This window comes from Poecilia reticulata, linkage group LG22 (assembly GCF_000633615.1).
Source record: "Poecilia reticulata strain Guanapo linkage group LG22, Guppy_female_1.0+MT, whole genome shotgun sequence".
Taxonomy (NCBI): domain Eukaryota; kingdom Metazoa; phylum Chordata; class Actinopteri; order Cyprinodontiformes; family Poeciliidae; genus Poecilia; species Poecilia reticulata.
Window position 1 is genome coordinate 1,254,625 of NC_024352.1, and position 10,298 is coordinate 1,264,922.

At 43.4% G+C, this 10,298-nt stretch overlaps 1 protein-coding gene across 2 annotated transcripts in view; it reads left to right on the top strand.

The window, feature by feature from the left end:
• LOC103458084 (protein jagged-2-like) overlaps positions 1-10,298 on the top strand; it is a 98,866-nt gene that overhangs the window by 36,503 nt on the left and 52,065 nt on the right. For both annotated transcript variants that reach the window (XM_008398653.2, XM_008398655.2), the window contains exons 4-5: positions 8,763-9,017; positions 9,628-9,688. In XM_008398653.2, the coding sequence (XP_008396875.1) occupies positions 8,763-9,017; positions 9,628-9,688 (316 nt within the window). The remainder of the gene's footprint in view (positions 1-8,762; positions 9,018-9,627; positions 9,689-10,298) is intronic.

The window sequence follows — 10,298 nt, forward strand, 5'->3', positions numbered from 1 at the left end:
CTAGGGACAAGGGTGTAAGAAAATGGATGAATGAATAAATTAAACATTATTTGTGGTGAAAAGCTTACACTGCACATCACCCTGTCCACACTATCCTAGAGAAGATGGGTTGTGGCAGCATCATGCTGAGGGGATGTTTTCTTTGGGAGGACCAGGGTTTACGTCCTATATGACTGACTGGCCTTGAGCTTTTTTTAAGTAGAATGGGAAACCTTTCATTCTGGTAGAGATAAACAGCTAATGGCAACACAGATGAGTTGCCATTAGCTGCAACTGGAACTGCAGCTAATGGCTGTTGTTCAAGGTATTGATCAGGATGCTGAATACAAACCACACTTTGACTGTGATAGATGTCCTTTTCTTACCAATTCATAAACTACTTTGTGTTGGTCTGTCATATAAAATCCCAATAAAAKGCATGTAATCTTAAAATTGTAAAGTCACAGAATCTAAAAAAAATGAAAGGAATGTGAAAGCTTACTCACTTTGTGCAGAGACGCTTCATCCATTGGGGTGACTATTCAGTTAAATAAGGATCTTGAGGATTTAAACCACATCCTTTCCTTCTTGTTGCATGCAGTTATGTTCACAGAGATTTCCACCTCCTCTGTCTGGGAATTCCTGCATTTTCCAGAAATGCTTTTGGCATACATCAGAGAGTAGGTAGAAACTTGTACAATCAAGTTTACATATGCAGGTGGAGCCCACATTAGTGATGTGGTATCATAATTATAGAGAGAGAAAGTTCTCATCTGTTCAGGTGTGCAGAGGAAAAGGTATCTAATGACGTTGCAGTGAAGTTTTGTTTTGCCCCAGAGCCCAACGTGAATCCTCTGGTTCTCTGCCAGCACAGGTCTGATGACATTATCCTACATATTCATGTTAATACAGCTCCAGTATACAATGTGTGTAAGATGTCTGCTTGGGGCAGATTAATGCTGCCGAACTGCTGATAATATTTAAGCAAAAAAAAAAAAAGAAAAAAAAAAAAACATGACTAAACTTGAATATATGGCCACATTAAACCTTAAACAAACTTGAATGTTAAAATCCAATCTCCGGCAGTCATTGGGTGAAAGGCAGGATACACTCTGGACAGGTTGCCAGTYCATTGCAGTACATCAAGTCAATAAAAAACTTTAATACAGACATTTAGGCTTAATGAATAGTATTTTTAATGTCCTACATAGTTCTATTATAAAAGTTGCACAGTGAAAATAGTTGATAGTAAATGCAGCTTACACAAAGTTGAAAATCATATATGCATATATCTAAAACTTTAATATATAGCAGCTTTTGTCTATTGATAGCACTCAAGGTGTTGAGGGGATCCGTTTTGGTGGCCTTAGAATTTAGAATCGCATCTCTGCTTTTTGCGGATGATGTGGTCCAACTGGCTTCATCTGGTCGTGATCTACAGTTTTCACTGGAGCGGTTCGCAGCCGAGTGTGAAGCAGCCGAGATCAGGATCAGTGCCTCCAAATCCAAGGCCATGGTCTTGAGCTGGAAAAGGGTAAGGTGCTTTCTTCGGGTCGAGGGGGGTATGTCCTGTCCCAAGTGGAGGAGTTTAAATATCTCAGGATCTTGTTCACGATTGAGGGAAAAATGGAGCAGGCGATCGACAGACGGATTGGCGCAGTGTCTGCAGTGAAGCATGTGCTGTACTGGTCTGTCGTGGAGAAGAGAGCTGACTCAAAAAACTAAGCTCTTGATTTACCAGTCAATCTACGTTCCTAACATCAACTATGGTCATGAGCTTTGGGTCATGACCAAAAGAAYGAGGTCACAGATGCAAGCGGCCGAAATGAGTTTTATCAGTAGGGTGTCTGGGCTCTCCCTTAAAGATATGGTGAGAAGCTCAGTCATGCATGAGGGACTCGGGGTCGAGCTGCTGCTCTTTCACGTAGAGACGAGCCAGTTGAGGTGTGTTACAGTATGACCAGTAAGGCACAAGGACAAAGGCATATATATAAAAAAATATCTTCTATTTATTTTTCCAAAAGAATCTTAACAAAAAGCTTTCAACAGCAAATCTAAAAAAAATATAGCAAAATGGGCCCAAAAGAAATCAACTAAGGCAAACATAACTCAGGGTAACAAACCAAAAACTGACGTCACACACACAAGGGAATTTATACACAAAGGCTACACAAACAAGGAGGGGTGGGAGAGGAGACAAAGACAAACAATGCATAAACATAAATTATTAATTTAAATTAAAACAGTTTGACTTTAACACAACTATAAAAACAAAATAACCTAACACCAAAAATGTTTTAGCAGTTATGCTATTACTAGAGAGGCAGATTCTTTAACATCCAAGTCCCCTGCTTCTAGCAGCCTGATGGATTGTTCCACTTCCTGGTGTGCCTTTCAACCAATCATCTTCCACCAGCCAGTCCTTCAAACTCAGCAAAACAAACTAGTTACTAATCTTAAATAAACATAATGTGTGCACCCAAATTAGTAAACAACCTAATGCAATAACCACCACCAAAGAAAGTGAAATTCTAAATATATTATACGAAAACATTTAAATAAATACTAACACTGGGGAAAAGATGGAGGAACCTCCACAAGGTGGTTCAGGCAACTGGTTAGGATGCCTCCTGGTCACCTCCCTGGTGAGGTGTTCCAGGCATATCCCACCAGGAGGAGGCCCAGGTTAAGACTCGGGTGGTCTGGAAAAGCTTTGGGATTCCCTTGGAGGAGCTGGCCCAAGTGGTTGGGGAGAGGGAGGTCTGGGCCTCCTTACTTAGTCTGCTACCCCAACTACCTGACCCTGGATAAGCAGAAGAGGGATGGATGGATGTTGTCCATTAACATTTGTAATTGTGTGGGATCAGCAAAATGGCAAGCCCAAATCATCAACTCTCCACCACTGTGCTTGATCATAAAATTATGAATGTGCTAATTTTCTTTACAGTTTTTTGAACTGAGGTTACCTTCAAAGAACAGGGCTTCTCTAAAACATGGCTGCTTTGGTAAATAGTGTAAGATTAAAGCAATAGGAAGAATATTCCTTACAAAATGAAGTCAAACTGTTTTCATTGCTGATTTACTGTTGCATGAGTAATGTTTTGGCAGAGCTTTCCATTCCAGATGTTCACCCTGAATTATTTTAACTGTCACACCTGGTGTATGAAATAAGAGAGTATGAAAGGTTAGACCCCATGCTGTTACGGCCCTGAACGAGCAAATTCAATCAAGGTTCACAGTGATTAGATTAGAAGGTGTGATTCATTCATTCAGCTGTTTATTTCATATTTTTTTGCACACAGGGTAAATATAAGTAGAGTGTTTTGAACTGAAATGAACACATACAGCCTTGAATTTGATCCTTTCAACACACGGTTTCTGAATGCCAACATAGTCTGACCACRAAAAAGCTTCAGCTGTTGAGAAACATCTGATGTTATGCGAAGGTAAAGGCCTTGGCTCTAGGTCAAGGGTCAGCTCTGTCTTAAACAACAATTTTAAAAGAAATCAGGAGTCAAAGAGCTGAAGCTCCCCAACAAAGCCCCTTCACCAGGACCTAAAGATGTTTTGTACTCTGCTTTTAAAAAGATGTTCCTTTTAATGTTTTATTGTGCTGATCTTGACATGATCAGCTGCTCAGATCTGGAGCCCCTCACTGTTTATGTAAGCTGGCCTTAAGAACCAAGGCCTAGTCTCCCTAGTAACTCTCTTAGTATGGCTCCTCCACTTCAGAGGGAGCTCATGATTGGTCTATATTTTTATATCAAATTGCTGGAGATGAACAGCGATGTTTCAGGTGGTGGGTGTGGAACTGAAATCTGTGGCAGTGTGTTAATTCTCAGTGAGACACAATAAACCAGGACAGTGAAAAAATATATTTTTTGTGCTTTTGTGAAGGAACTGATTATGTTAAACCAGGGCCGGCCCTCTAGCTTTGGTAACAATGTGGACTGGCTGCAATCAGCAGTCTGATCATTAGAGCATTCACACACCTGCTATAAACTTATTGCATCTCTGGCAGTGCTGTTTACATTATATGCATGTATAACAGGATACATTTATTGGCCATCTGATTTATTGACCAGTTGATTTCTGCGCGCCGATTTCCTTAATTTTGGGGGATAGTGATCTGCTGATATTTACACGTGAAGCTGATCTTATCACCTAATCTTATCTTCATCAGCAAAGGTTTAAAAATCTGCCTCTGTCCTCTTCTGCTCTGCAGTGAGAGGTGTGACTGACAGACTGGCCCACCAGGTCAGGTCTGCACATTTGCAGTTAACAATATTCACCCCACAGTTGCCAACTCAGTGACTTTCTTGCCAAATTTAGCGACATTTCAGACAAAAAAAAATTGGTATCGTCCAAAATCAAAATCGGCAGGAAAGGCTTTTTAAAGATCAGTAAATGGCCAGAAAACTGCAATYGGTGCAGCCCTACACAAATTCATGACGTTCTAATTWAAAAAAAACTTCTCTTAAGCGTTACTCCAATTGCCAAAAATTTAATTTATAGAAGGTGAGTCTTTCTCCCTTGGAATGTGGATTGGTACGGAACTGATTCTTGCCTTCAAATGATTTTAACAGAAGTTTCAGATAAGTTGATGTAAAAATAATGTTTGTTTTAGCCACAAAATGATTATGCTAAGCAGCAACCAGCATATCCCCAACTACAGCTTAGAGTAGCTCATCCATGTAGCAGCTATGTAGCCTGACATAAAAACATTTGCTAGACATTGAGAAGTTTTAATTATTGTTATCAAATGTTATCAAATATGGCGTTTTGAAGTCAAAAATACCTCAGAAATATACAGACCCAAGCAGGAGAATCAACTCATTTAAAGTTTAAACTCAGTTTCACACAAACACAAAGACCCTACCATAAATGTTTGGCTGTTCAACTGGACCGTTCAAGCTAATTTTCTATTAGCTTTACATTACTTTACCAAGGCATATTTCTATTCTTCCTCTTTCTTTTCTTCCTCCTGAAGGATACGTCCTTTTTGAGACATTGTTTTGCTTACTTAACTTCTGACCGGAGCTTTGGATGTACACTGCTCATGATACCGGCGAAGAGTGCGGTACCTACCGTGGCCACCATGGGCCCCAAAGAGCAGTTAAATTTTTATATTTTTTTTCATTCATTTCATCCATTTTCTTTACACCCTTTTCTTAAACCCTTTACTCCCTTAGTGGGGTCGGGAGGGGTGCTGGTGCCGATCTCCAGGGCCGGGGTCACCCTGGACAGGTCGCCAGTCTGTCGCAGGGCAACACAGAGACACACAAACAACCATGCACACACGCACTCACACCTAGGAACAATTTGGAGAGGCCAATTAACCTGACAGTCATGTTTTTGGACTGTGGGAGGAAACCAGAGAACCCGGAACTGCATGTTCTCTCTGCATGCACAGAGAGAACATGCAGAAAGACCAGGGCCGGGAATCAAACCCAGAAACTTCTTGCTGCAAGGCAACAGCTCTACCAACCAGCCCTTTTTTTCTTTTTTAGCAATAAAATAATGACTTCAACGCTCACGTGGGCAATGACAGTGACACCTGGAGAGGCGTGGTTGGGAGGAAYGGCCCCCCCGATATGAACTCGAGTGGTGTTCTGTTGTTGGACTTCTATGCTCGTAABGGATTGTCCATCACGAACACCATGTTCAGGCATAAGGGCGTCCATATGTGCACTTGGCACCAGGACGCCATAGGCCGCAGTTCRATGATTGACTTTGTCATCGTCTCATCGGATTTGCGGCCGTATGYCTTGGACACTCGGCTGAAGAGAGGTGCGGAGCTGTCCACTGACCACTACCTGGTGGCGAGTTGGCTCCGGTGGGGGAGGAAGACGGTCAGACCTGGCAGGCCCAAACGTGTAGTGAGGGTCTGCTGGGAACGTCTGCCGGAGTCCCCTGTGAGATGGAGCTTCAACTCTCATCTCCGGCAGAACTATGAACATGTTCCGGGGGAGGTGGGGGACATTGAGTCTGAGTGGACCATGTTCCGTACCTACATTGCCGAGGCGGCCTATCGGAGCTGCGGCCGCAAGGTTGTTGGTGCCTGTTGCGGCGGCAACCCTCAAACCCGTTGGTGGACACTGTTTATAGTGGGGATGGTGCGCTGCTGACCTCAACTCGGGACGTTGTGGGCTGGTGGGCGGAATACTTCGAAGACCTCCTCAATCCCACCAACATGCCTTCTGTTGAGGAAGCTGAGCCTGGGGACTCTGGGWTGGGCTCTCCAATCTCTGGGGACGAGGTCGCCAAGGTGGTCAAAAAGCTCCTCGGTGGCAGGGCCCCAGGGGTGGATGAGATCCGCCCGGAGTTCCTTAAGGCTGTGAATGTTGCAGGGTTGTATTGGCTTACACGACTCTGCAATATCGCATGGACATCGGGGGCAGTTCCCCTGGATTGGCACACTGGGGTGGTGGTCCCCCTGTTTAAAAAGGGGGACCGGAGGGTGTGCTCCAATTACAGGGGGGTCACACTCTTAAGCCTCCCTGGTAAGGTCTATTCAGGGGTCCTGGAGAGGAGGGTCCRTCGGATAGTCGAACCTCGGATTCAGGAAGAGCAGTGTGGTTTTCGTCCTGGTCGTGGAACACTGGACCAGCTCTACACCCTCAGCAGGGTCCTGGAGGGTGCATGGGAGTTCGCCCAACCAGTCTACATGTGTTTTGTGGACTTGGAGAAGGCGTTCGATCGTGTCCCTCGGGAGGCCCTGTGGGGGGTACTCCGGGAGTTTGGGGCACTGGGACCTTTGATACGGGCTGTCAGGTCCCTGTATGACCGGTGTCAGAGTCTGGTCCGCATTGCCGGCAGTAAGTCGGGCTCGTTTCCAGTGTCTGCTGTGAAGCGGGTGCTGTACCGGTCCGTCATGGTGAAGAGAGAGCTGAGCCAAAAAGCGAAGCTCTCGATTTACCGGTCGATCTACGTTCCCACCCTCATCTATGGTCATGAGCTTTGGGTCATGATCGAAAGAACGAGATCACGGGTACAAGCAGCCGAAATGGGTTTCCTCCGAAGGGTGGCTGGATTCTCCCTTAAAAATAGGATGAGAAGCTCTGTCATCCGGGAGGGACTCAGAGTAGAGCCGCTGCTCCTCCACGTCGAGAGGAGCCAGTTGAGGTGGCTCGGGCATCTGGTCATGATGCCTCCCTGGTGAGGTGTTCCGGGCACGTCCCACCGGGAGGAGGCCTCAGGGAAGACCCAGGACACGCTGGAGGGATTATGTCTCTCGGCTGGCCTGGGAACGCCTTGGGATTCCCCCGGAGGTGCTGGAAGAAGTGGCTGGGGAGAGGGAAGTCTGGGCCTCCCTTCTGAAGGCGACCCAACCCCGGATAAGCGGAAGAAAATGGATGGATGGATGGATGGATGTCCTGGATTTAGCACCGTCCACCTTCTCATGTCTGGCCTGCTGAAGAAAAGCTTCCTCACAGCATGATGCTGCCATTTGTATGTCTCCTAACTAATGATGCAGTGTTACCATCACATCACACAATTTGCTAAACACAACCAGGTCATAAACCTGTCTGCCATATTTTAGGTGAAATTACACTTTGGGTTTTTGGATGGGTTGGCTAGTAAGTTACTTTGCTACTGTGTTCTTGCACAGTTTGGTCAGAACTCAAAGACTTGCAGTATTGTGGATAACGTAATGAAGATATAATGGTCTCAGGTTTATAAACCTGGTTTTAATTGCATTGYCACAAGCAGCTTTCATTACTTTATATTTTAGGGTTGATATTGTTCAGTGGACATTTGAACAGTAATGTCAGTGAAAATGACATGATTTCAACTAAGAAAAAACTTGCAGCAGTATTAAAAGTGCTCAGTAATTAACCTCAAGTGAAATGACTAGGACAACAGGAGCAAACCGGCTGGGTCATGGTKTTTCTGTTCCTTGAGAACAAGCTAAAGTGCCTTTCCTGTGTCGCCCTTCCCTGCCTGTCCCTCGTCTCATATTATTTCCTTCTTGGCTCTGATGAAGTCAGGGCCGAATATACTGAGAGAGGGGAAGATGGTGGAGGGGGCAGAAAAGCTTTTTACTGAGCAGGAAAACATTTTTTGGTTATCAAGCTAACACAGGCTACACCCTCTGTTTGTGTTTCCTTCATTTTTCTATTCTCTTCCACCTTTTCCTCCACTTATTTCTAATACATTCCTGGAAAGCATGGAGATGTTTGATAGGAGATCACCCCCCCACCCCCACCTCCCTGCCCTTCTTTCTTATGTGCACTAACAACTGGCATTTTACAAAGCTCCATGRATTCATTTGGTGGAGTCAGACAGGCCTGTTCAATGGAATGTCATTCAAATGTTTAGATGGTCTAACCAGGGGTGCTCAATGCAGCACCAAGAGAGAATAAATAAATAAATTGCACTTCTAGACACTCAAAGTACACAAAAAATTTATTTAAAGGCTAAAAAAGTGGATTTTGCATGATGTGTCCTCTTGAAATCAAAACACAGTGTGTAGTTTATTCAATGCCAGCTTTGTTGTTATGGGGCAGTTTATGACCTTTAAAAGTCTTACATTTTTATTTAATGATCAGAGAATAACCCTCTATGCAGACGACACTCATCTATTTGTACCAAGTTTAATAATTATATTTGCTATACTCTTATACGAGTATAGCACACTATTACATACTTGTTATAACAAGTATAACCAGACGTAATGTCTAATTTGGATATTTTTTCATTCAAACAAATCCCCCTGTTATTCACCTCCATATCTAACAAATTATGTTATTCTAATTTTTTTGTACTTTTGTTGTTTGCAGATGATGAGCTGCTCATTGAGCGAAGCATCTACAAGGGGAAGATTAATCCTAGCGAGGGGAAGCAGCCAGTAGAACATAAAAGCTTCATCGCCACAATTAAATACACCATGCGTGTGCGCTGTGATGAACACTACTATGGCATGAGATGCAACAACGTATGTCGTCCCCGTGACGACTATTTTGGACATTATGTGTGCGACCATTTTGGGAAGAGACATTGTATTGAAGGCTGGGAGGGAGAGGATTGCAAAACAGGTGAGCAGACACAGAAGAATACAGACTAAAAGGCAATAGAGTTGCAAATTAAAAAGATACTTTTAAATTTTGGGACACAAGTCAGTTCAATGAACAAAATTTGAACATAAAAATAAATGAAAAAATTTACGATTGTCTTCACTTCACAGATTTTCTTGTCTTATTAGCAGTTGATGATTTTTATTTTATTTTTTTTAAGAAATTCAAAGGCAGTGGAACAAAAAAAGCAGAGTCATAAGTAGAGCAGCTGGACAGAATAAGAACTACACAGAAATGCTTCCTTAGGTCATTGGTCACATGTCCAAAGTAAGATCTGACTTCCTTGTTTGCCGTTTTGGAAAAAGCTCAGAGGCTGACGGAAGTTCATGTAGAGTGTCACGTCAGAAGAATATGAAGAATGCTTCCAAACTCCTGTCCGTGTTGAACAGCACCCCCAACTCTTTCACAGTTTGTTTCACATCCACTGCAAAAACAACAGCAACTTCATCCCACAAGCAAAGACACAAATGCAGATTTCCAGAGCAATATTGAGGTTTTCTGTGAATTAAAATAGGTAATCAGTAGGAATTTTTCTCAACTCAAAAATATGTTTTCTTTTTTTCTCTCAAAGCTATCTGTAAACAGGGATGTAGCTCGTTACATGGGACCTGCAGCACCCCTGGGGAATGCAAGTAAGTCAGCTCTTTTATGCATGTGTATGTTTGTCCCTTTTTGCTCCTCTGGCCACATGGTGTTGGTGATTTATTCATGTCAGATGATGGATTTAATTCCTACAAGCACATAATAATTTATAATTTATTATGAATGTATTTGTTTTTTGAATTATTCACTCTTTATTATTCACTCTTATACACTGCTCAAAAAATAAAGGGAACACTCAAATAACACATCCTAGATCTGAATGAATGAAATATTATCATTGAATACTTTGTTCTGTACAAAGTTGAATGTGCTGACAACAAAATCACACAAAAATCATCAATGGAAATCAAACCCAGAGCCAACCGCACCAGCATATGGTCTCACAAAGGGGTCTGAGGATCTCATCTCGGTACCTAATGGCAGTCAGGCTACCTCTGGTGAGCACATGGAGGGCTGTGCGGCCCTCCAAAGAAATGCCACCCCACACCATTACTGACCCACTGCCAAACYGGTCATGCTGAAGGATGTTGCAGGCAGCAGACCGCTCTCCACGGCGTCTCCAGACTCTGTCACGTCTGTCACATGTGCTCAGTGTGAACCTGCTTTCATCTGTGAAGAGAACAAGGCGCCAGTGGCGAA